A 26254-nucleotide genomic window follows, 5' to 3' on the forward strand; every position below is an offset into this window, starting at 1 on the left:
GATCCTCAGTACCATAAGCCTCAAGCTTTTGGTTTTGTAGGGGCAGTTGCTGTGTCTGTTAGTCAGGAGGGAATTAACGCACCAGATTCTGCTGCTGAGCAGCTCCAGTGAGCTGGGACTCCCTTGTCCTCTGGCCAGGCCATGGTCCTGGAGCAGGGCACTGCCTGGTTTTCTCCTGCAGCATTCCTGAACCGTGCCGCTCAAAGTGCAGGATCTCTCCTGGCTTAGCATGTCCCCTCATATTTGTACGTAGGAAAGCTCTTCTTCCACCTGGCACCTGCCTGCATCTGGGTCCAGATGTAATGAGTTCCCAGTAGCTGGAAGGAGCTTGTTACACGTCAAACATTTCACTTTGGTTTTGGTCTCTCTCTAGCTGTGTCTGCATGATGTGCAGTTTCTGTACGGCCCTGATAACTTTCTGAGGAGTTCAAGCTTGAGCTCTGCAGGCAGGCAAGCCCTGGCCTTGTGAGAAGCCCTTCTGCTGAATATATCCTTACAGAGCAACGCCCCAGTATCTGCTGTGTTCCAGTGTGTGGAAGTTTTAGTCTGTGGTGGATAGTTTTAGAAAAGAGAACTGAAATTAATGCTATGAACTCATTGCCTGACGAAGGAGAAATTTTCCTTTGGATGTACAGAAAAATGTCTTCATTTCTCCTGGGATTCCTGGGGATGGAAAGTCTGAATCAAGGCTGGAGTCACCATACCAAGGCATGCCAAATACCTCAGAACTTAGAATATTTTCTTCCAAGCCAAGACTTTACACAAGTAATGGAGTTCACAGGATATGTGAGAAAGACCAGAACTTGTCTACATAGATACAGCTTTTGCTTTCTTTGTCATCACTTGAATAATTTCAGCCAGATGAAGAATGGAGAAATGTATGAGGAGGGAACAGAGCCTGCCCTTTACTGGCTTGCCCTGGGCACAAAACTTAGGCATGGTTGTCATTAGAAAGCATGCAACCTCTTAAATTCAGGTATGTTCTGTAATAAAATGCTCTCTTCTGCCCACTCCAGTTATTTGAATTAAGTACAGTTGTAACTTAAAGGTTACTTAAAGATAACGTTAAATGTAACTTAAAGATGTTGGAGTAAGGATTTCCAGGTGATGTTGCCTAGGGCAGCTTTCTGTCTGTGGAAGAGACACAGAGAGTTCCTCTGCACAGGGGAGCTGCTCATGTCCTCCAGTGAGGAAGCCTTGCTTCACAGCCACACAGTCAATAAATAGGAATAATAAGAAATTTGGCACTTTTATGGAACTGACACAAATCCAGTTAGTTCAATAGCAAAGATGGAAATGCAGGCAATACTCCTGCTGTTCTCCTGGCCTGTAGGAATGGAAGCTGCTAACTAGCATTTGGAATCTCTGGTGCCATTTTCTGTATGAGGAATAAAGGAAGGTAGATTACATTGTTTTCTGGTAGTCTGGTACAGGCAATGCAATGTTTTGTGTTCCTAGACCACAGACCCTTGCTGGCAGGGGAGATTGTCCTTTCTTGGTGTTGCAAAGCTGAGAAAAGCTGGGTGCTCTATGAGAAGGGCAGGGTGTTCTTTCACTGCTGTTTTGTCCCTTTTCTGAAGGCACGAGTGGATCAGTCTGATGGGTTGTACATCTCGTGGCTGGTGCAAGCAGCCATGTGAAAACCCTGGGGATCATGGTGAAAACCAGCTCTTTGTGTTGGTTACCACTGCCTCAAGCTGGTGCTGATGTGTGCAAGAAGGAAGAGTCCCCAGTCCTTTGCTGTTCTGCCCTCAGTAGGGCTCCTTTGTTTGAAGGATTTTACAGGGTATTAGAAAATGAAAATTGCTATTTTTGGACTTGGCTGTTGCAGCCCCACTGAAGAATGACACCTATTCTGGAGTCTTTCCAGATACTGTTCTAACAGCAAAACAGAGAAGTGGTAGGGCAACTAAAATAAAGCAGATGTTTAGCAGGGAAATAATTTACAATTGGCCAGTTTGATGGTACCTCTTGACCCTTTCAGGGCTGTTCAATAAAACCAGCAGTTTCCATAGCAACTACTAAATTACTTGGTGCTTCAGAGATCTGTGATAAAGGAGGCGAATCATTGTAGGGAAACATGGTGTTGATGTTTCTCCCCTTTGCATTACAAGAGTAATGATCTGGCAAAACTCTCTAAATGGGACGTCCCTGCTGAAGAATTTTTCCCACGTTCACTTGGGCCAAAGAGATTTATATGTTTAGTACTTTTGCAAATTTGATTTTTCCCCTCTCCCCTGTCATCAGCTTTGTCCTTGGCAGGCGGTGCTGGCTGGGCCTGGCAGGGTGACGGTGAGCCAAGAGCCAGGAGCTGTGTCTGCAGTAGGTGTGTGCTGGGCTTCTCTGTCACAGGCCCTGCTGAGCATCAGGTGCTTCTCCAGGGAGTATGGAACAACTCCCCACTGCAGGGGCGCTGCAACTTGTGAGCATGTGGCAGTCACTGTTACCCTGTGCTCTCACTACTGTGTATTTCATCTTACTTTGGTCTTCTGTTCTGCTCTCCTGGAGGTTGTACTGCTCAGATTTTTTTTTTTCTGCTTCACCAGTAAGAAAGGATGTAGCTTAAGATCAGGGCAGTGTTGAGAATGGGCCCATGGAGATGTGTGTTACGGAAGTGGCTTTGGGGCTTGTTTTCCACAAAGCCCAGAGTAGTTCTGGCAGCTCTCAGGGTGCATTTCCCTTCTCTTTGAATGTTTGGTTGTATGCAGAGCTGTTGCTCTTGTGGAGTCTGTCTGCTATGTTGGAAAAACTCTGTTAAAATCCTGAAATGCTAGTTTAAAATATTGCACTTCACTCATTCTTATAACACATGAATCACCATTTGCTGATCAAAGTTTATCTGACTTTGAGCAGTTACAGAGTCATTTGGGTGAAGTACCTTGTCATGGTAAGCCAAAGTTGTTTAAGGGTTGTTAAATGACCTCTGCCATATCTCAGTGTCTCAGATGAGACAAGAGCATTTCCAAAACAATCCGAGATGCTTTTCACAGTAATCAAACAGCAGCTAAAACTAGGAGGAGGTAGGATAATTGGGAAGTGCAAGACACAGGGATTTTACAGATGGAGAGTGAAGCCAAGAGGGCCCAGTATTGGGGTCCAGAGGAACAGTACCTGGATTGAGGAAAAGAATTAAATGTACAATTTATATCATAGTACAGTGCAGAAAGTAAACTAAGCACCAGATAATAATGGTGTTTAAACCAGTCCTACCTCTGCCCCAGGCTTCCCTGAGAAACCACCTACAGGTGTCAGCTAATCCATTTTGTTTAAGGATCTGTTAAATATCTAATATCTTACAAAGACTGGTGTTCCTTCTGAGCAGGATGAAAGGTGGCCAGTCTTTTCTTCTGCCGCTTCTGAAAGAAGTTGTTTAGCTAAAAATTGTGCCTAAGTGTCCCTGTCCTCCTCGTGGAGGAACTGTAGCAGATGCTGCAGTGCTGTGCCTGTTGGCCTCAGACAGAAGAGGCTGGTTCTGTTTTCCTTGTGCTGTACTTGGGCCCTGACAGGTTGGTTGTTACTCCTCCAGAGCACTTTCTTCCCTCCACTCATAGCTGATTCTTGCTGTTAAATGATGGTTAAGAGTTTTAGCTGATAAAGACAGGAAGATTGTCTGCTGGCACCTGCTGTTAGGGAAGGAGAGGGATGTCCTCTGAAGAGGGGTTCCAGGGTGTAGCTGCTGTTCCTAGGGTAAGCCTAAAGCTTGTGAGAAAGGAGCAACAAGGAGAAGCTCTGTGTAAAGCTGGGCTGTTTACTTCAGCTAAGTAAACAGAGGTTTGACTCTTTATTTACTGATTAAATTCGATTTATTTCGGGTGGGCAAGTGAGCTGTGCACAGAATCCCATTAGCTGGTAGTGGAAGCACAATTAATAAGAATGATTAAATGCTCTTTGGATAAAACCAGGCAAGATATTTTACACACACACCCATCTTGTTTTTCTCTATAGGCTTAATGGGGCTTAGAGGAAATTTCCATTTCTAAGTAGTGTAGTTCTGTAAGAGGCACCTTGGAAACAGGTAGAAGATAAAGAAACAAAGCTGCAGAGACAACAGATCTGTTGTGCTGATTCTCCAGGGCAGGTTGACAGCTGTGGTTCAGGTGTCAGCCAGATGTAGGACTGTGAAGGAAAAGTGTTACCTGGGGTGCAACCTTAATTTTGGGAAAGCAGAAATTCAGCTCGTGTGGTCAGCAGCAGTATTTATGCATGTGCTACATGTGTTCTGAATTAAAGTGCAGTCTTCCCTCTCCTCACATTCCTGAAATCCCACAGCAGAGATTTGTCCGTGTTTTTCTCTAAAATTTGGCTGTAAAACAGTTACAGGGGGAGAGGACAGATCCAACCTGGTGTTGGCCCTGGGAAGCCGTGGCAGCTGTTCCCACATTCCCTCCCTCCTGCACAGCGCTGGTCAGCCGTGGGCGCAGCTGGCGTGGGCAGCGGGTCTGACTGCACCAGAGGTGTTCTGCAGACTGAGAGCAGGCATGAAATGCATCAGAGATTATTCCTGCTGGTTTTGGCACCTTCTCCTGATCTGGGAAACCAAGGGAGCATTATGGAAGAAGAGTTTTCTGTGTGTTTGCCTTTCCTGCCCCGATGGCCGGCTGTCCAGGGTCTGGAGCTGACAGCAGCACCAAGGTGGTTTGAGTTTCCTCCCCTGTGTACAATGGTACAATTCCTCCCTTTGTTCTAAGACTGAGGTGCTTTTTTTCAAGTTTTCCATGTTTGTTTGACAAGAATTTTCTGCTGCAAGTTCTGATGCTGTTCCAGTTTTGTTCCTCTGTCTCTGTTATCCAATTAATGTTGGCCAGCACTGTGCCATGTCCGTGAGCCTGTGGTGTGAGGTTTGGTGGCAGAGGGACCAGGTGAGCCCTGGCAGGGCAGTGCAGCTGTGGCCTGTGATGGCAGTGAGATCCCTGCAGAAAAGGGGGGTGCAGGGGGAGGCATAGAAGCTCCTGAGCAGGGAGGAGAGATCCCATACCTAGAATCTTGCTGCATTCCTTATGGGCTGGACCTTGATTTGATTTTACATAGCAAAATCTTGGGAACTTAAAGATCCCATTCATTATTTACATGCTGTGTCTTTGTCTTCATCTGTATTTTTTATCTTCATTGCATATTTTGTATTACTTATAAACAGATTTCTGTTGCCTAAAACAGTTCTTGCATATTGATAGCAGAAGATCTAATAAAAATTTCAGCTCTCCTCTTGATATTGGCCATTCAATTATGACATTTGCATTCTAATCCTGTTTCAGATTGCACAGGGAAATCTAGTATTCAGGGTCTAGACAGTTACCCAGGTGGGATCTCAAATGATGAGGATCAAAAAGCTAATAATAAGCATGTTTATTTGTGTTGCCTGGACACTGCAGCTATCAGTCCAGTGGCAGCTCCTAATAGGACAGACAGAGATTCTCCTTTTCCATTAAGTGGGCTATAATAAACACAGGTGTAATACAGTGTTTTACACAGCTCAGAAGTCTCAAATGCCAAATACATTTTACCAGTTAATTAATTAGAATAACTTATTTCTGCTTCCAGAATATCAACAGTGCTTTCAAAGGTATTGTGGATAAAAAGCGCTATCTGTTCCTTGTTGTTCCTCCTTCCCTTGGCTGCATGAAATTGGGTGGAAATGTGCAGAAGGCTGAGCCCACCTGGCTGTGTGAGCCTGCACTGGTGTCTGTTTCTCAGAGATGTGTGGGAATGCTCACTTAACAGCCTCTCCAGCATGATACTGGGGACTTGATGAGATTGTCTGCTTCTTAGAGCTGCTTTGGACTCTTTAACCCTCCTCCCTTCCCTAAAGGCTCCTGCTGGCAAGAGCTGCATCCCTGCTCTCCCTGTCCTTCTGCGGTGGGTGTGCTGGGCAGAGCTCCGGCTGGACGGGGTGGGTGCAGGTGCTGGGGACCCCTGACACGCTGCGGCTCTGGAGGTGGGAACAGCACAGCTGTGTCCATCCTGCTGACACAAGGACAGGAGGAAAGAGTTCCCATTGAGGGCAATGCATCTGCTGCCAAATTCCAGCTGAGAGCGAGGCTTTCTTCTTGCACGGTGCCTTGTTCCTGGAAAGTGTGATGCAGAGACTGCAAAAATGAAAGAGATGGTTCCAGCTGTCTATATTACACTGAGGATGTAGAGAGCCAGGTTAGAAAACACCTGCTGTTTCTGTCTTGTCTTCAGTGAAACATTGTCTCTTTCCTCGCTTTAATCTTCTTAAAAGGAATTGATCGTTTTTTTATTCGGGATCACTGGAAAATTAATGTCACTGTTACTGTAGAGTGAGCACTGTAGTATCTTCCCATAATGTGATTTAAAATTTAAAGCTCTCTCAGCAGGAGAAGGCTCTGTCTGTGTCGGGACCAGGAGCTGCTCCTTGGCTCATTCCTTCAGCTGCAGCTGCTGGCTCCCTGCCTTCCCTTTTCCTCTCTTCTTCCAAAGGGTGATTCTCACCATTTCCTCTTTGCAGACTTTTCCACTTGATACAGTGTCTTCATTCCAATGCTAAACTAACTTGTGAGTGCTTCTTGGGGAGGAAATAGGTGATGTGAATGCTTTTTATTTATTTAGTTAAAGGTCCGTGGGGAACACAATGTGCGGAGAGCATTCTTGTGTATGCTGGAAACTGGAAGAGGAAGGAAGGAAGGGTTTTTTGCAGGAGAAAAATAGGCCAAAATCATACTTTCTGTTATGATTAATAGGTTTCTCTTTTGGGCTTTGAATGTTGTGTTTGTATTCAAATTCAGTGGTTTCCAGGGGCACTTCCAGGAATAGATGTGGGGAGCGGATAAAAGCCCTTTCCATAAAGGATGTTCAGAATGTGCGGAACTGAACTGTGTGTTCGTGGGTCTTGCTCCATCTTGTCTCCTCCTGTCACCTGGACCCTGTGTGTCTCCTCCATGAGCAGGGTTCAGAGGATGGGATTCTCATTTCCCAGCATTCAGGATGTGCCAGTGAAAGAAGCACAAGGTGCTGAAGATGCCCAGAAACCACAAGGGGCTCGGTGCTGGAGGCTCCGTGTCTGTGCCCACCTTCTGGAGAGCTGAATCAGGCAGGCACAGCTGTCCTGGACCAAACAGCCTTGTGGGCTGGAAAGGTCCCAGTCAGAGTCGTGCTGTGTCCAATTCCCTCTGTCATCAGGCAGTAAAGAAAGTAATTAGATGGTAATTCTGCAAAAACAAGACTTAATAGTGTTCAGCATGATTTAGGTGACACTTCACACTCTGCTGGGAGGACTTGTGCTTGGTGGCTGCTGTGTGTTGTTAGTTCTTTGTATTTTCTTTGATTTAAAGCTTCATGCTTGTAATCTAGTTAACACTGAATTGGGTTTCCAGTACAGTGGCTTGTTTGGTTCAATAAGAACACATTTATACTAAAGGTTAATGAAAAGCATTTTGCTTTCATTGAATTCATTAAAAGGGGTTCTACAATCAAGACTTACTAATGGAAAAGAGATTAAATATTCATGTCTCTAAATTTCTCACATCATTTCTGATTTTCCTTAATCTCTGCCATCCTGGATTGGAGTCCAAAAGTGACTGAATCCTCTAATGAGTTCAAAAATTAATTAAAGATTTCTCCAGTTCAAGTAAAAAGACTTCCCAGATGTATACCTAATGTATCTTGAGTGCAGGTCTCTGTGCTATTATGGACAAAGAGAGAGTGATGAGGTCCTAGCCAAGAGAGCCAATCTCAAGGAGCAGTATTGGTTCTTAAAACACTTTTAAAGAGTATAAATAATGCTTTGTCCTCTTTATTTGTGCTGTTGAAATAGGTCTGAATGAACTCAAAGTGCAGCAAAATTTGTATTAGAAAGGTATTTAGCTGGCCGTGAAGATAAAACCTGAGTAACAGGCATCAAAGGTGCTTAAAGATTCAAGACCTTTTTATAACACGGTGTCCAGATGTGTGTGCTACAAATACTTGAGTACTTTGTGAATACTGGATTGTGTTTTCTGTGGTCTTTTTCCCCAGTATCTCCCAGGCAGCTCTGGATACCCTTTGGGCCAGGGCTTTGCCTGTGCTCCCTGTGTGAGCAGGGCATGTGTCTGAAGTTCCTGCTTTGTGTGTAGGTTCCTGGTGTGCCAGTGTGTGGAGATGTGGGAGCTCTGTTTGGGAATGCTTTGCAGCTGCATATTGATGTTGTTGATGTAGAAATGGAGATACACAGTGATAGGAGATATGAGTTACTGTGAAGGTATTGCAGGTTCCCATAAATGGTTTTCTGGAAAATAAAGAAATGAAGGAAAATAGTCTTGTAAACAGTTTCAGAATGATGAGTGTCTTGCTTTAGTCTAAGAAACTTGTATAGATCAATGTATACATGTGTATGTGTGTGTTGCATATGTAGTGCACGTAACTAGTGGGGCAGTGCTGGACAGTGTCTGCCTCAGTGGATGTGAGTGGAGAAAGAAGGCTCAGCTCCTGGCTGCATCTTTGTGTTGTGTTTCATTGCAGCTTGAGCTTTCAGTACATTTTGGACCCTGCTAGTGCTGGGTGTTGATATTGGACTCATTGACAAGAGCTGATGAGAGCGGAAGTTGGTTGCTTCTGTGCTGTGTGAGCCAAGACTGGGAAGGAGGGTCTTGAGAAAAAGCATCTGGTATAAGTAGTTAAGAAGTAGTATTTGGCCAAGTCCAAGGGGTAAGCTTTGCCTTACTATTAGTGGCCAACCCTGGTCTCCAAAGCAGTTCAGAGGCCTTACTAAAGCTCAGAAGGTGATGACAGTGAGGGGGCACATGCTGGTGGGATTCACAGACCAGACTGCAGCGTTGGGTGGCACTGATTATGACCAGAGAAGCCACAGTGTGATGGTGTGACCGATTGTCCACCAGCACGAGGTCAGGACGGCTGTGTTACTTGTGCCTGTCTGTGCTGGCTCAGTGATGGGCATTGCTGTTGCCTCTGTTCCTGCAGGCATACTTCCGTCAGGGCGTGGCCCTGCAGTACCTGGGACGCCACGCGGACGCGCTGGCCGCCTTCGCCTCGGGGCTGGCGCAGGATCCCAAGAGCCTCCAGCTCCTGGTCGGCATGGTGGAGGCCGCCATGAAGTCTCCCATGCGAGGTAAGCACACGGAGGTTCTCAGGGCTGTGGTCTCCTGCTGAGGCAGCCAGAGGTGGGTGCTTCAGGAGAACCTGGAGGGAAAGATTTCAAGATTTGGCTTCTCTGCTGAGTCAGGAGGATGCCAGGAAAGGAGCCTGAAGTTACAGGAGGAACAAAAACTATCCTTCTGGTTGAGTGGGACGGTAAGATGGTGATAGCCAGGAGATGGATCAGACTGGGTTTGTACACCGCTTTCCCATGGAGTCCTTGTTCGTTTTTCCTTTCTCCAGTGTCAGTGCAGACAGAGGTGTGTGCTGCTGTGGCCCTGGCTGTGTTCTTACTGGAACAACTTCCCACAGTGTTTTGGTTGGGAGCAGCACATCTGAAATGCCCCGGGCCAGTGTTTGCCCAGAAGAGCACATCAGCATCTTTTCTGTGGTACTACTGTCTCTCAAAACACAGCATTCCAGAAGGCAAAAAGGCTGCTCTGCTAATTCACTTCTGTTCAAGCAGTGTTTGAAATCACAGAGACCTTGAAGCCATATGAGCTGTGCAGTGTTTTGCCTCTCTTTCATCGTGTCCCCGTTTCCAAGATTTTTTTCTCTAGAGGAAGGGGGTTGTCTCCTCCTAGCTCTGTTTCTCTTGCAGGCTTTTTGCTGCAATGCCCTAATGCTGTTAGTCAGGAGGGAACATGGCAATTGTCATCCTCAGCAGATGGTGCTGGGGGCCACAGGGCTTAGGAGCCAAGGAGCACTGAAATGAAAAAATATCCTTGTTGGTGTTTCCTTTTTTACAGTGTTTTTGTCCATCCTCCAAAACGAATTCATCTGGAAGTTTCTGTCCTATACAGCAGTTACCTGGTGAATGCAATTTGATTTGCTACCCAAAGGTACTAAGGCTGCTGCTTAGAATGCAGGTTATATGCTATTCTGTGGAAGCATCCCTGCATTTGGCAGGATGATCTCTGGCTGCCTGCCCTGCAGCTGTGTATCAACTGTGCTCCCTGCTGCAGTTAGACAAATTGAAGCAGTTGGGCAGGTCCAGTGCTATCATGCCACAGGATCACTGTCTCCTACAGAAGGAACAGCTTCTTTCTGCAGTTTTGGTCACCTCTCTTAGCACACATCATGTGCTTGGGTATCTGGTCAGGCACAGACTTTGCAGACATTTGTCTGGAGGTTTGTGCTGAAAGAGCAAAAATTGCAGTGCTCTCAGACACCGTAGATGGCCCATTTCCAGTTTCCTGCAAAATTCCACAGATATCTTCTGTATTCCTTCTTCCATTAGGCCAGACTTCAGAGCTGAGTATGAGACTGCTCTGTGTTGAGACTGCTCTAAGCTCTAGTCTTGTGCTGCCTTTCTGAAGTGCTTTCTGCAAGGCAAACAGCAGCTTGCCAGGTGATCTGTCTTGATATGCCAGATCTTAGATGGTACCTTTGAGCCCCAAGCTCCCTTAATAAATCTTGGTTGGATTTGGGCTTTCTGGCCCTTAAGTCATGTGTCATTTGTTTATTAAAAAATCAAGATGAGTTGTGAAGGTGATTCCTGATGCAAATAACTTGGTTTGGTGAGTACGTCTGTCTTTGTTTTTGCTCTTCAGAGTCCTTGGAGCCCACCTACCAACAACTGCAGAAGATGAAGCTGGACAAGAGCCCCTTTGTGGTGGTGTCTGTGATTGGCCAGGAGCTCCTGACTGCAGGCCACCACGGGGCCTCTGTGGTGGTGCTGGAGGCTGCCCTGAAGATTGGCACGTGCAGCCTGAAGCTGCGGGGATCGGTGTTCTCTGCACTGAGCAGCGCGTACTGGTCGCTCGGGAACACGGAGAAAAGCACTGGATACATGCAGCAGGACTTGGACGTGGCCAAGAGTTTAGGTAAGAATCCTCCTTTCCCTCCTGGAGTGCTGGGTTGGGACTGGTGAAACAAGAGCTAGGTTAATGAACAGCATCTCTCTCGAATGCTCCGGTTTCTGTGGGTTTTCACAAGCTGCTAAATCCAACCTGAAGTGTCTGAAATGTGCAGACTGCAGGTTTGTGCGTCCCTGTTTGCCTGCCTGTGTGAAGGGGCAGATGATCAATGGATGTGCTGATGTTTTACAGGGTCTTCTAATTACCTGGTGTCATGTATGTGAGAACTGCTCATATTCCCTGTGTAGTCTTGTGCTCAAAACCTTACATGAGTCTTAAATGAAGCCATCTGCTTTTCCAAGTATTTGATGGACGAAAGTACTCTGAGATTCTGGGGCAGTAGCCAGGGAAGAAACAAATCAGTAGTGACACAAGGATGAACAAAAAGTGTTTAAAAATAAACAAATTCAAAAAGTCCCTCTTGAGTACAGTATATTCTGCACAACAGTGCAAGAGCATTCAGCTTTGTGGGGTGCTGTAGGAGAGCAGACCAGGTGTGAGACAAATCCCTGACTGTGCAGAGCTGGAGAGACAATGCCCGAAGCCTCGGGCCAAGACTGTTCACTGTGAGCATAGGGACTGCTGTCTTGAAGATGGCTGTAGGTGTGCTTTGTACATCTGAGCTGAGCTGTGCTGCAGAATTGCTTTCTGGAGAAACCTGGCATGCTTTGTGCTTGTTCTAGGCCCTGGCCGTTGACTGACCTTCACAATGGTCAAGCAAGGAATAAACAGGGAGGAATGGAAAATTGCCAAGTGTTAGGCCACAGAAGAGAGTAAAACAATTCTAAAAATTAGATTGATGGCTATTGTAAAAGTTTCTGAAGGCCAGCAAAGAGGGAAGTTTGGCTGTGTGTTAAAGATGAGTTTGTTCTAATGCTGGTTCTCACCAGAGTATCACTTGTACCCCATGTTTCAGTCTTCCCACTGGATGCTTCCAGCAGTGCCTGTATTACCTAATCTTTGTTTTGTTTGCATGTGACACAGGTGACCAGACAGGAGAATGCCGAGCTCATGGAAATCTGGGCTCTGCATTCTTCTCCAAAGGAAATTACCGGGAAGCCCTTACTAACCACAGACATCAGCTGGTGCTTGCCATGAAGCTCAAGGACAGAGAGGTAGGAAGCTTATTAATCAAAGCTGGTAGTCTGCACTGCATGATTTTCCAGACAGATCTGAACATATCAAAGTCTTGTCTGTCTGCCCTGTTATACCCCAAGAATTTGGAAGCTGTGACTTCTCCTCCTAGGTGTCCACTTGCCTTTTGTTAAGTAAGGTTTTTGTACCAGTAGGTACGATACGTGAGTGCAAGAGGCAGGATGCTTGGGTTGTCCATTTGCCTCCCCGATCTCTAGTCTCTGGGCTCTGGGCAGGTCCTTTTGCCTCTCTCTCCCTTACCATCCATGTTCCTGCAGCACAGAGGCTCTGGGCTCCAGGGGAGGAAGCTGCTGCTGGGTCAATGTCAGTATCACGTTGCTGCAGCTGAGCCTTGCTGTCCTCAGCACATTTCCCAGAGTTACAGGTGCTGCTGACCTGCATCCTAAGTTGTGCCTTTTCCAGACCAGAAATGGCCAAGATCCCTGTCCCTAGTGTTTGCATAAAAGGCACTTAGTCTAAACACCAGTGAAAACAAAAAGAGCCCCTGCAAACCTGAAAACAAATTGTGCAGGATCTGCTTTGCCTTGACCATTCAATTATGCTGGGCTCCCTGCCAGTGCAGGGAAGTGGGCTGCACGGACTGAGGAGGCTGTCCCTAGGGGTTTCTACTGAAAGTTCACTGTAAGGACAGAATCATATTTTAGTGCACAGATATAAAACCTATCCCCTGCTCCAGGGATTCCCCTCTCCTGTGAATGGGAAAATGGAGATTGGTGGTTGCATGGCAGGCACAGGTCTAGAGGCAGCAGGGCAGGTGAGAATTCATGTAAGCACATGTAGTTTTGGGAGAGATATAAAAACTGAGGAAGATCAGTTTCCCACTGGTAAGTGGAAAAGATCTAGAATTTTCTGAATGTTTTACTGCTTTACTAGCTTACTTGGTAAGTTAAATACCAAGTAAGCCTTAGAAAAATGCATCTTTCAGTGGATTGTGGAAGAACTGTGGCTGAGGGAAGGACTTCTTAGACATTTCCTTGATTATTTTACCAGCTGGGAAACCTCCTGAATCACTCCTGTTTTCCTTGTTTCTGTTCATGAAGAGCAGAAAAGCTGTTACTTGTCATTGTTTGTACAGTTTTCTTTATCGGGGTCCCTATTGCTGCTAACAGGGTAACCTGTGTGGCTGCTGCTCTACCATGGAGTTTCTTGCCCAGCACATCCCCTGTTGTGGGGCCTGGACGCAGCAGCCGGGGAGTTGATGTGCTGGCCTGAGTGAGCACAGCAGCCCCAGAACCCCAGGCTGGCCTGGGATGTGGGGCTGGAGCATTTTGCCTGGTCTTCAGCCCACTGATTTAAACACATCTCACTGGGGGGAGCCCAGGGAATGAGGGCTAATCGTAATAGTCCTTAGTTCATGACACATCTGGGCACATAATTAACAGTTATTGACAACAAATGACTACTTGGTTTAGCAAGAAAGCTGAGCTTCTTGGATTTCCTGTAGGATGTAACCACAGGAAATTAATTTGGCGCTTTCTGATGACATCATCTTGACCACAGAGCTTCCTCTGAACAAAAAGCTGTTTTTCTTGGCCTCCTTTGCAGACATTTTTATAATGCAAATGTTATAAAGTTGCAGTAGGGCTGATGTGAATTCCAGCAGAAGGGAATTTGGTGTGCGACTGTAATGAGGTAATTGTTTTACCCCTGACTGTACAGAGAATTGGCAGAAAAGGTAAAAAGTGCTCCTTTGTATGGGATGCTCCTGTCTTTGGAGGGGCTGTCGGGTTCTCAGGCTGCTGGAGCAAATGTTTCCTGGGTAATGCTGCCCATAAATGGAGGAGGAGGTTGCAGAGGGTCTGTCTGGAGCATTCAGGTCTGTCCTCCCCCACGCAGGCCTGGAGAAGGGGAGCTGTCAGCTGAGCGAGGAAACATCTCAGCTGCTCACAGGGACTCAAGACTTTACATGTTTTTCTTCCTTGGCACAGAGAGTCTGTGCAGCTCCTGTTACAAACACAGGCTGTGTGTCCAGGCAGGCCATTTGCTGTTTCAGTCAGCGTGGGGAGAAGTTTGAGCTGTTTTGTTGTTCTTGTGTCCAGAGAGAGCATGGGGCACGTGTTGCTGGGATACCTGTAGTATCTCTAAGAGGGAATTTGGGGGGTTGAACACACGTATGGGTTTGGTCTGTGCTGATGATGGAGAGGGCTGGTTCTTAGTGAGACGCTGTGAAGGGCACCATGAAACAGCTGTCTCAGGTAAGGAATGGGTTGGGTTTTTTGACCAGCTTCAGTGGCTGGTTAAGAAATTCAAACGAGCTAGCTCTGTAGGTATAGCTGTCCCTGCTTTAGCCGTGGCACTGGTGGCAGGGTGGGCATCACTCATAGGGTGGCCCCAGGGCAGCAGTGCAAAATGTAACCATCCCATCCTAAGTGAGTAGGGAGCTGCACAGCCCATCTGAACTCAGGGGGAACACGTGGGCAGGAGGCTGCAGGACCCTGGTTCAGCACATGTGTGCACCTCAAGAGCTGAACTTTGGGCATCTCTCTTGGCACTGGCTCTGCCTAAGGCCCACACAGTTCCTGCAGAGGTGGAAGTAAAACTTTCCTGGGCTGATGAGGCCCCTAGGTAGAGGCTTGTCTTTTCCTTGCTCATTCCGGGCTGGCTGCAGGCTGTTGGAGTTCACCCACGCCTGTCCTGCAGCAAGGAACTGCTGCCTGTGCAGGGGTAAGTGCCACTGACCAGGAGTGAGGGGGTCCACTCTGAGCAGATCTGGCTGCAGTGGAGTGAGATGTAGTCTTTACTTCCCTGCTGATTAATAAAGATGGATAACGAGTCTCAGCCCTGTCCTAGAGCAGCAGCAACCTCATGTTCTTGTGACGTGTTCCGTGCTCTCTGGGGCTGAGATGTCAGCAGATACTGTCCAGCAATTCATGTGCCAGGGAAATCCCTTTCTGGTAGCTTTTTTCCGGTCTCTGCCTAGTGCTCATGAAAGCATTGGGAGTTGTACAAGGAAAGGGTCCCTGAAGCAGCAGCCAAGGTACTGGAATGTGCCAGAGGAGGAGTGGCAGATGATGTTAGCAGGGAAGACTACATCACATTATTTTAGCTTGTTGTCTTTTTCTTATCACAAAAACTGGCTCTGATGAGCAGCAGAAACTTGCAGCCTGTTTCTTCTCAGAGTGGCCTGCAGTTATACCAGCCCATAATGGAAGTGCTGAATGTTACATCTGTACTCTATTTCTGAATTAATTGCTTTGGTTTTAATGCCAGGTAACCTAACCTTCTGGAAACCATCAGGTAACTCATGTAGGTAGGGTGTGTTGATGCCACATCACTGGCTATGATTTAGACAAAGATTATGCAGCTGACAAGGTATGCCAGGATCAGAGGAAAGAATGGAATCAACATGTAAATGGGAAAGCTTTTTATGCCTGTGTCACTAGTCCCCTGTGTCCTTTCGTCACTAGCTGCTCCTCAGGTGTCCAGAACTGTCTTGTAGTAGGAATTCTGTAAGACCTGAGTGCCAGTGTCGAGCCAGTGATGTGTGATTTCTTGGGATGGGTTGGGGTGGCCCTTTATGATGACCGTTTTGAAGGCCCTGTGTTCCTTCCAGAGCATTTCATTTAGAGAAGTAATACTTGAGTTTTGGAGCTGTGAGTGGCTGACAAGCAGAAATGAGCAGGAAAGGAAAAGCTGTGGAGCCCCTTCTTGGGTCCAGTGTCCAAACCCTCACAAAGGCTGTGCTTGAATCCTGCCATGCAGAGACCATGGACACCACAGGAACTCTGCAGTGTAATCTCTCTCCCTTCTCTCCCGGGCCCTCAGACGCCTTCGATTACAGCCCCGCTGTTCAGAAATAGCAGGGCAGGATGGCAAGATCATAAACTAACCATCGTGAAATGAATGCTTGTGCTGCCAGCACGGAGCTCTTGGGAAGCAGTGCTGCTGCCAGAAAGCCACTGGGCGCTGGCAGCCCCTCCATGCTGGCTGGCAGGCATGCTCTGAGCTGAACTGTGCCTTTTTCTGGGTTGCAGCATCCCTCTTCACCATGCAGGAGTGAGCAGAAGGTGTTGGGTGAGAAGGAGGATTGTCTGCACGCCTGGGTTGTCCCTAGGGCTGGGATGAAGGTGCAGCCAAGCACTTTATGGTGCTCCTTTTCTCAGGAGTGTGGCTGAGGGAAGGGCAAAGAGCCAAGGACAGACTGATGGACTGTGTCAGCACTGAGTCTTGCCCCTAGGTTGACTCATGATGACCAGCAGCTTGCAGCAATCATTCCTGGCCTAGTTTTGAAGGGATTTCCCCCCGCCTCCCTTTGGAAGAAGCTATTTGTGGAAGGAAAAGGTGCAGAACTGCTGGGGCTCTGTGCCCTCTTGTTACTGACCCTTTGTGTGAGCCTCTGGCTGCTGCCCTGGACATCTTCATGAGCATCTGTGGCTCTGGGAATTCTCTGCAGCAGGTGGGTGTGCTCAGTAACTGATGAGCCAGGTTTTGCTGTCTCAAGATGCTTTTTAAAATGATTGCAAATGTAGGCAGAGTTCATGTTTGCAGCTTCAGCAGATTTTGTTCAGAAAGGCTGACTATTTGCAGGAAATGGGGATGATGAAGATGATAATTAGAACTGAGTAGTTAAATAGCACAGAAGAAAGATGTTTATTAAGCAGGCTTTAGTGGGTTTTCTGTGTCACCTTGCTCTGGCATATCTATGAGGGTTCTTGCGTGGCAGGGGAAATACCAGAATGCAGAAATTCGCAGTGGAAAGAGAAACCATGGGCTTGCAGTCCAGGAGACTCCAGAATCCAGCTGGGTGCTCTGCTTCGTGCTGCAGAGGGCATTGCCATGGAGCTGGCTGCACCTGGAGCCATGGCTGGGAGGGGTCATCAACCCCTGTGCATCCTTGGAGGAGTATTAGGGAGTATGGTTACTGGGACAGACATAATCCTTGGTTGGATTCTGTTGGCAATTTGAAGATTCTGCAACTGTCTGAACGTACTTTGTGAGCAGCTTAGCCACTGGTAATTATTTAGGTTTACAGTTTTGGTAGTTTTTTCCCAGTCCCCTTCAAAGCAATGAAACTCAGTATAAAGCTCCCACATTTGGTAAACTGCAGCTCCTCGCTGTCAGGCTGTGCAAATCAAAGATCAAATTTCACCTTCCTGTTTCCAGAAGGAGATGCAGAAGGAAAGATAGATCATTCCTTTCTAATGAAATCTGTAAATTCTGTAAAGCCAAGGTTTTCTGCCCTTTCCTGAGGGGAAGGGGAAATGCTTTCCAGGTGTCCCTCCAGCCCTGCTTTGTCTGTAAAGCCACATCTTCAGTCAGTAGCAGGGCTGTATGGATTCAGCCTTTTCCCTGAACTTGTATGAATTCTGGTTTGGGGCAGCAGAATGTGGTTTTTCTCTGTTCTTCTGACTTAGATCTCATAGAGGATGTGCTCCTTATCAGCACTCTTGGATGGAGTGTGGAGAATCCCATCCAGTGTCCCTGCCTGTGGGATGTTTGTGGCACTCAGCCATACGAGGAGGTGGTCTGGCCCTGGGGCTGCCACATTTTTCAGAAAGGAGAAATCCGAAAATCTTATGACCACAGTTGTTTTGTTTGCTAGCAATCTGGAAAATGAGGACAGGATATAAATACCTCACAAATGAGAACTGGAAAGAGTCTTCAGGCTAAAGCAGTTTGTCATGCCTGGAAACATAGCCTAAGATGTCAGAGACAGGCTGTGATGAGGAAATTATTCCAGCCTCTCAGTGCAGACAGCAGTCTTGCTTTATTAGGGATCCAGGGCAGACTGCCTTGTGCCCTGGAGGAAGGCTGAGTGCCAGCTGCTGGGGGAACATTTACTATTGGAGTTAACTTGGGAATTGTGGGTCTTCTAGTGCTACATTACAGCTTGCACTGAATCACCTATGTGGTTGAAAGGATGAGTGCAGTGATGTGAATCAGCCTTAGTGCCTGGCCTTCAGCATTTGGATTTGTATCTGAGAGTATAAATTCTTTGCCTTTCTCTTTCTGTCTTTAGCAGGTTTTTTCAGAGTCAGCTTGACAGGATTCATACAGGTTTGTCTGGTTCAAAAGTGATAGGATTAAGCAGAATGAAGAGAAATCTGACCGGTGCAGGAAATTTGGGAATGCACTAAAAGGCCATATGCTTTGTTTTGTTTGGACTTGTGACTCAAGAGGGAAATGTAATACTTCCTGAGGATCTCCTTTAAATGTCCCCATTTGACCTCCACAGCACATGGATTTTAGCTAAAAGAAATGCAGTCTTCTGGTTTTACTTTCACAGTGTCTGCAAAGCTTAGCATGCTGCTGAGGCCTGGACCTGGCTGCAGTAAAAGAAATGAAGCAGAAAGCTCATGCAAAAGCTGCAGCACTCTGGGTTTTCAGGAAGCCCACCTCAGCCAGGGCTTTTCTCCTCTGTGTTTGCAGTGAGGGGATATCCAGCTTATGAACAAGAGTAGCAAGGGTTGGCACGGGTCAGCACACTGCTGTAGGAGTTGATGTTTTCTTTGCCTGCTCTGAACTTGTTAGATCCAAGTTTGTGACTTGCTGGCTTATTCTTCCTGACTGACTTTGACCAGGGTTTGAGTCACTCCTCAGGGTCAGCACCATGGAGAAGCTTGTGGTTTTAAATGAGGAATACTTACATCACCACTAAAAATGTCAAGTCAGCCATCCTCCCTAAAGTGATTGCACACAGGAGCCTTTCAGACTGTGTGCAAAAAGCGACCAAATTTGGGCTACTTGGGGTAAAGATAGATCAACCCTAGGTGATGTGTAGGTTCAATGATGAGCTCTCCTTGGTAATGTTCTTGTGCTGGTGTATTTTGTGTGATTTCTCTGCGGAATGATTGGAGTTTTGCAGAGCCCACCCAAGAAAGGCAGCCCACTCCTCCAGGTCCCCAGCACCACATGGTGAGGGTTGTTGCACCAGTTCCCACAGTGAACGTGAACAGCCTGGTCAGTATGAGTGACAGGCAGAGTTACTCCTAAAAAAATGGAATGAAGTAGTTGTTGCTTCAGCTTTTCAGCAAAACCCTGCCAACTTGGTTAAATCTATTTGCAAAACTATTCTGTTAAGGGTGTAGCTCAGGTTTACTTTTAAAAGTGTTCTGGGCAGAACTAGGCACCTTGCTCCCAAATGATAATGGAGGAGGTGGAGTCAGTGGATTTTCCACTGGAATGGAGCAGCATTATTTTGATCTCCAAATGAGCAGCTGAAAGTCAGCATTCCCCTTGAAGAGGAGTGACTGAATGGTCTGGCAGTCAAACCCCCAGTGCTGCTCAGGTTTGCTGGGATTCACTTACTTTGTGTGATACTTTTGCCGTGGAATAGGGAGAATGAGGAGTCCTCTGAAACATGAACAATTTCCTGAGCAAGTAAGAACACAGAGGGCTGGGAGCAGATTGTCAGCACAGTCCATGACAGGCTCTGTTGTGAGCAGCAGCTCTGTGATGTTTGCAGAGCTGTGGATTTTACCCATTAATCAAGTGGGGGCCGGGACCATCTCTTTATGCTGTGTACTTTGAGTCTTTCTATTGTGTCATTAATTCCTGGTTGTTCTCTTTCTATTAGTAGTTAGAAAGCTCCTTTCAGGCTTTCAGATACTAGTGCTTCTGTACCATGGCTTTGGCTTTTTTGGGGTTTGCTCTTTGGTAGCTTCTTTGTAAAATACTGAGACCTTCTGCAAATAAATAGGGATATTGATTGGCAGGGATATTGATTTCAGTGTATTTTTTTTTTCCCAGGAAATAATTACCTAAAAGCAAATCCATTCCTTCTTTCTGCATACTGATCATGTGTAAGAGGGGAGGATATTGCCTGCTGCTTCCTTTCTGGTTTTCAAAGGCATGGCACACAAAGGAAGAAGGTAGATGTGGTACTGGCCTTAAGGGAGAAGAGAAGGACAAGTTTTAATTTTGCTGGGGCACCTGCTCTGTTTGGATGTGAGACTTGTCTTAGTGCATTAATCAGGTGTTGTCCAAGCCAGGCAGAGGCATGCCTGTGGATTCTGAGGAAATGATGAAGGGGCTTAATAGAAGTGGAGATAAAGCGCAATTTACAGCAAATGATCATTTTAGCAGGTCCTGGAGCTACCCCCATCACAGTGCTGTCCTGCTTGTGTGCACAGCAGTTACTTGGTCCTTACCTGTAAAACAAACAGCTCCTGCAGAGAACGAGCTGGGATGTGTTCCTGCTGTCAGTTAACCTGAGCCCTTCCGAGCCCTTCCTACCTGCAGCAGTTACAGCAGCATAGGGCACAGGGAGGTTTTACTGGTGACACGCACAGCACTCAGCCTGTGCTTTCAGAGCTCTGTGTGTGTGTCTGTTCTGGAACAGTCTGCTCCCCTCAGTACCCTCAGAGCACTCTCAGTGCACCAGCACACCTTTGCTTGCATTCAGGAGCAAGGGCATGCAGGTGAGGGGCGATGGGGTGTGGGTGAGGAGGTGCACTGGCTTTCAGAGGCGCTGTTGCTTGCAGCAGTGATGAATATGCATGGTGATGTGCTGCATACAGTTCCACTACATCTGTGGGATCAAGCTGCTGTTAACTCTGTGCCCAGAGGGAGAAGGGAAGTTGAAAGAAGCAGCATGCAGGGGGGACATGCTCCATCTCTGATCAGTCTTAATTAGTGTCTGTGTTCAGGGATTAAGGGTACCTTACAGTGACATACCAGGCAGAGCATTTTCACCTCACCCATTTTGGGATGATTATAGAGTGTTCTTATTTAAGCAGGCTGTGCAGTCAGGTGAAGACTTGTTTAAATGTAACATGATTGGGAAATGACCATTCTCTGACAAGGGTGAAATGCCTAAGGAATGCATCTCTCCAAATTGTCAGGTGCCATTCTGTGATGCACATCCGCTTAACATCAGACTCTGCCTTACTCAGCTGAAAAACCTGAGCTCGCTGTTGCTTCTGAGAGAAAGAGAGCACTTAAGAATCTTTTTCAGAACTCCGTTCTGTGCCTCAGCTCAATGGCAGAAGAATCTGCTTTCTATTAAAGTGATAAATTGCTTAATTGGAGGTGTAAGCAACCCCCACTGTAAAATTTGTCTTTGTCAGATACATAAAACATTGATTTTCTTTGTTTGCTGTTGCAAACCCCCTGTGGTACGGAGCTGTAGTCTCACATCACCCTGCTACCAGGCAGAGGTGTGTGCTAGCAGAGATGGATTCTGTTTGCCATTTGTCAGCCGTGTGCTCTCCCTGCCACAACAGGGCTCTTCTGCCAGTGACGTGGGAGCACCCCATCCCTCTTGGCCCAGTGTGTGAGCCACTTGGGGTTCCCAGTGGATCCTGCAATGGGGAGGATTTTATTAAATACACACTCACGAATTTATATTCTGGAATCCTATTCCTAATCCCCTGAAGTGAGTCACTGGAGTCACCCAGCAGATGTTATCACCAAATTGTTCCTAAACACTGCTGTAAGGACAAGCTCCCCTTACTGCCCCCAGAGCAAATAGAGCACTGATGGTTATCTTGCTGGAGGATTGCTGCTGCACGAATCAGCCCCAGCCTGGGGAAGCCAGAAGTGCCACAGGCTGTCCTCATGCAGACTTCCAGAGGACTGAGAAGTGCTGTTCTCAGATCAGGTAACAGTGGAAGCTGCTGCAGAATAAAACTTGAGGACCATTGGAATAAAGGACACATCAGATTTTGGAGGTGGCCTTCCTGCCTTTTCTGTCTGGGTGAGCCACAGCCCAGCCTCTAAAAACAGCCCCAGCTTTCTAATCAAGTTGTGCTTTTTCTCATCAGTTCCTCACCCTTTATTTTCTATTTCTCTTTTTGCCTCCTTCAACTTACTTTTCTTTTCTGCTTCACTAGTCCTCCTGCCACATCCTGGTGTAGATAATCCAGCCCTGGGCACTCAGGCATGTCAGCCAAGTGTTTTTGCATGCTCTGAGAATGGTTGCCGAGCTTGTACCCTTCATTCTAGGTCTTTAATGTGAGCCTGGGCATGCTCTTGGGCAAAGGGATTAGGAGCTCTAAGAATAAACATTTCCAGCCTCGCAAATTTCAATTCCTATCATCTGCTTCCCATTCTAGGAGACATCCTAAAGACTTCTTCCCATGTGCGGGATACGCAGTCCCTGCTTCTGTCAAGTTTTTCTTGTGCACACACAATCTGAGATCTGCTGCTTTCCATTTATGCCTCTTTTCCCCAGCCATAGCCCATTAACATCATCTGAGTCTCTGCCTGATGGCTCTTGGCCAGAGCTCATCTCCTCAGCAATCTGCACGCATGGATGTCCACTTTTTTTTTTTTAATTTTAGCAGCCCCAGGAGACACCAGATTTCACTGACTCCTTGTTTTCCAGAAAGACATTACTATTCACTTCCCAGCAATAACAGAAGTTCTGTTGCTGGTCGTGGCCAGTCTTCCAGAATTTCTGAACTTCCAGGCTGGATCAGTTCTCATAGAATTGTACTGGGCTTGACTTGGCCCAGGGGGTGCTGCTGCCTTGTTCCACAGCAGTGGGCACGTTGCATCCTATCAGGATGAAGGGACTTCTGATGCATCTTGAGGCCTGTAACGGGCCCCACTCAGTACTTTGGTTTGTGGAAGATGGCTGCATGTATCTGGGTTTTCCCTTTTCTTCCCTACTTAGGTTGCAAATGACTCAATACTCTGTATATATTAAGCTTTGTGAAGATTTGTGTAAAAATGGATTCAAATTCAGAGCAAGAATTTTTGTGTTGGTTTTGTAGCAGCCTCCAAACAGACCCCCTCAAACGCTCTAAGAGCTCTCCCTCGTAGTGTCAGCCAAGAATTTATGTCAGCGTGCTGCTGAAGAGCCTGTCCAGGGCCAGACCACCCCAATTCTGCAGCCAGTCTGACCAGCATGGAGCAGGACCCAGTCCCAGCTCTGCCTGTGGCCACATCAGTAGCAGCTGGTCAGGCCAGCACTGAGGAGGGGCTGGGGCCAAGACTGCCCAGGAGCTGTGAGCAGCAGCCCTTGGCCAGCTGCTGCCCTCATCCTGACACCTCCTTTTGGGAGGTTTGGAATTGGGTCACAGCAGCAGCTGGGTAGCAAAGGAAATGCACACATAGGAGCAGAGGAGTCAGGGTCAGCATGCTGCAGCAGACAGCCTTGCTGAGGCTGCAGGCGTGTGAGGAGCACATCCCTGCCCTTGGCTCCTTGCCCTGCTGACTGGTTGGAAGCTCTGGCTCTGCCAGGTGGAAGGCAGGTCTGCATTCTGGGAGATGCAGGGGGCAAAAGAATCTGATTCTCAGATAATTTCTCTTATTAAATACAGCTGTTTCTTGGTGGTGGCAGCTAAGGTTTTCACAGAGCTATATTTAGGTAAGATGTGCCTAAGGGACAGAGGCTCCTGCTGCTGAAATGCTGTTGTCTTTGCTGCATTCCCAAGGTTGTGTGGGGCTCAGGACCCCGATACTGCACAATAAGAACTGTGCTCTTTGGAGCATGGTGTGCTTGGTGAAGCAGAGGTATGGAAGGGTGTTGGTAACTTCAGCAATCACTCTCTGTCTCCTCAATAGTCTCTGCATCTTTGCAGTGCTTCCCCTCTGCCAGGTACAAACACACACTGCACATGTCAAAGAGAGAGATGATCCCACCCCTGTCCTCCTGAGTCAACCCCATCCATTCCTGCTGCCTCCACATAAGCTGCCCTGAGCGGTTTAGAGCTGCAGAGAGCAGTTTTCTAGTCAGTAGTCACATTCTTTCACCAGTATGGCCTCTCATGGTTTTTGATTTCTAGGACTGGGGCCATCTGACATGTTGCCATGAGTGCTTGTACTTACATTGTCTCTCTTACCCCTGCAGGCAGCATCCTCAGCACTGAGCAGTCTGGGCCACGTGTACACAGCCATCGGGGACTACCCCAATGCACTGGCCAGCCACAAGCAGTGTGTCCTCCTGGCCAAGCAATCCAAGGACGAGCTCTCAGAGGCGCGGGAGCTGGGCAACATGGGAGCGGTGTACATCGCCATGGGGGATTTTGAAAACGCAGTGCAGTGCCATGAGCAGCACCTGAAGATCGCCAAGGAGCTGGGGAACAAGCGGGAGGAGGCTCGAGCCTACAGCAACCTGGGCAGCGCTTACCACTACCGCAGGAACTTCGACAAAGCCATGTCCTACCACAACTACGTGCTGGAGTTGGCCCAGGAGCTGGCTGAGAAGGCCATTGAGATGCGAGCTTACGCTGGCCTGGGCCATGCAGCTAGATGTATGCAAGACCTGGAGAGGGCTAAGCAGTACCATGAGGAACAGTTGCACATTGCTGAGAGCCTGCAGGACCGAGCTGCTGAAGGCAGAGCCTCCTCCAATCTAGGTGAGGTCCTGACAGGGAGCAGAATTTGTCATAGAATGCTGAGACTATCTGATCTGCTGCCAGGATGCCTGAGATCTGCTGTGTGCTGTCTTGTTAGTCACCCCAGTTTTACCAGACGGCCTTAATGAATTAAACAGACCCTTGGCAGATTGTGTGCTGCTGCACGGTATTCCATATTCAATTATTAAATTCCTTAGAAAAACACTAGAAAGCACAAACGCAATAGCAAAAGGGAAATGAAAAGATAAAATGCATTTGAGAGCTCTTCAGGAGTTAGGATTAAATGTAATTCTTGCACTAATGCAAGAAGTGATGTGGTTTGTTACCTGGCCATTTCTTTGGGAGCTTGTCTGCTGGATATGTCAATATATTGCTGCCTTGTAAGTTGAGAGACACGTGGGTCAAATCCTGACTAAGTAAGTTTGTTTTCTGAATATACTCATTGAAATACTAGGGTGTAGGAGTCTTACATTCTCCTAAGGAGCAGCATTGGCATGCTGCTGCCAGGCTGGGAGAGACTGAGTTGCATTCAAGTGAAACCTGTTTCTTCTGCTGTCTCACAGCACCAGATGTGGGAGCAACCAAGGATGTATTTCCATCTCTGCCATGGCTGTGGCAGTTGTGCTGCCAGTGTTCCAGCTGTCGTTCGGGATGTGTTCTCAGTTGGCTGGGAACAGCAGAGCAGGGCTGGTGCTGAGATATCAAAATAAGTGTTTGTTGGCAGCCCCTGAATCCCAGCCCTTGCAGGCTGCCCCACGCTGTAAATCAGCTCCTGTTTCTGCTTGGCAGTTGGCACTTGGTTCATTTGTAGATGCTAATTGTACTCTGATGTTATCAACAGCAGGTAATTGAAAAGAGCTTGATGAATTACTTAATTCCTTAGTAGCTGAGTCTTCAGGAGCTGAATGAAGAAGATAAGGGGAACTGCAGAAAACAAAACAGTCACAGCTTTTTAATTAGTGTTGCAAATCTCCTCCTTTACACAAATTGAGGCAGATCCGTGGGGCAAAATAGGTTTGTGATGCAAAAATGCTTGTGGGCAGCTTAGCATGAGAGAGCAGTGTGCATGAACAAGGTTTCTGTGAATGTGACAGCACCCAGCAGGCAGGAGGGCTGGGAGAGGAGGCCTTGCATGAACAGCGAAGCACAAACAACATTCGCCATCTCTTCTCCAGTGTGGGACCTTGTCTTGGGGAGTCTGTGGTTCCAGTCCTGGGCAGACACAGACGTGAGAGATGGACTGGTGCGGCAGAGACTGTTTTTCAGTGTTGGATTTTAGCCTAAATATAGCTTTCAGTTGGTATGCTGACTCAGCCACTCCACGCTTTGTGTTAGAATAGTTCTCCTAGCCTCTGAGCGCGGGGTCTCACGTTTCAGCTGTTATTTGGCTGTATTTTTTGTCTCCTCTGTCAGAGCTAAGTTATACTGGAGAAAGGGAACATGCAGTTCTTGTTGAGACAATCTATTACTGTTGTTTAAAATGCATCCAGTACCAATCAAAAAGTCAAGTTTTAATTGTCTCTTTCATCTAATCCACATGCTAAACAAAACCTCATCAAAATAACCATGTTGACAGGCAAAAAAAAATGTATCTAAATGTGTGTTTCCAGGCCAGAATGTTAGAGTTGGCCTCTCTGCTGAAGCAACAGACATTTTCTGTTGCATTTCTCTGATGCAGATGGAAAGCACCCAGTGTTAAGCAGGGCAGACACGGACTGTAACAGAGCCCAGCTGCTACAGTGTTCTGCAGAGACATCCTCTGTGCTCTGGGACGAGGTGAACAGGAGGTGATGGACTGAGGGTGAAGCACAAGCTATCAGCCTTTCACAAGACGTGGAGTTTAACCAGAAGCCTCAGGTTCTCAACCTTTGCAAAGCATCTGGTATTTCCAAACACTCAGGCTCCATG

The 26254-nt window shown here is 47.2% G+C and overlaps 1 protein-coding gene across 2 annotated transcripts in view; it reads left to right on the top strand.

The window, feature by feature from the left end:
* Positions 1-26254, top strand: part of TTC28 (tetratricopeptide repeat domain 28) — a 107179-nt gene that overhangs the window by 50461 nt on the left and 30464 nt on the right. For both annotated transcript variants that reach the window (XM_066200161.1, XM_066200162.1), the window contains 4 exons: positions 8914-9061; positions 10641-10913; positions 11931-12061; positions 23839-24346. In XM_066200161.1, the coding sequence (XP_066056258.1) occupies positions 8914-9061; positions 10641-10913; positions 11931-12061; positions 23839-24346 (1060 nt within the window). The remainder of the gene's footprint in view (positions 1-8913; positions 9062-10640; positions 10914-11930; positions 12062-23838; positions 24347-26254) is intronic.

Source organism: Chamaea fasciata, unplaced genomic scaffold (genome assembly GCF_029207755.1).
Source record: "Chamaea fasciata isolate MVZ Bird 193981 ecotype frontalis unplaced genomic scaffold, bChaFas1.0.hap1 SCAF_18, whole genome shotgun sequence".
In the NCBI taxonomy this organism is placed as follows: domain Eukaryota; kingdom Metazoa; phylum Chordata; class Aves; order Passeriformes; family Sylviidae; genus Chamaea; species Chamaea fasciata.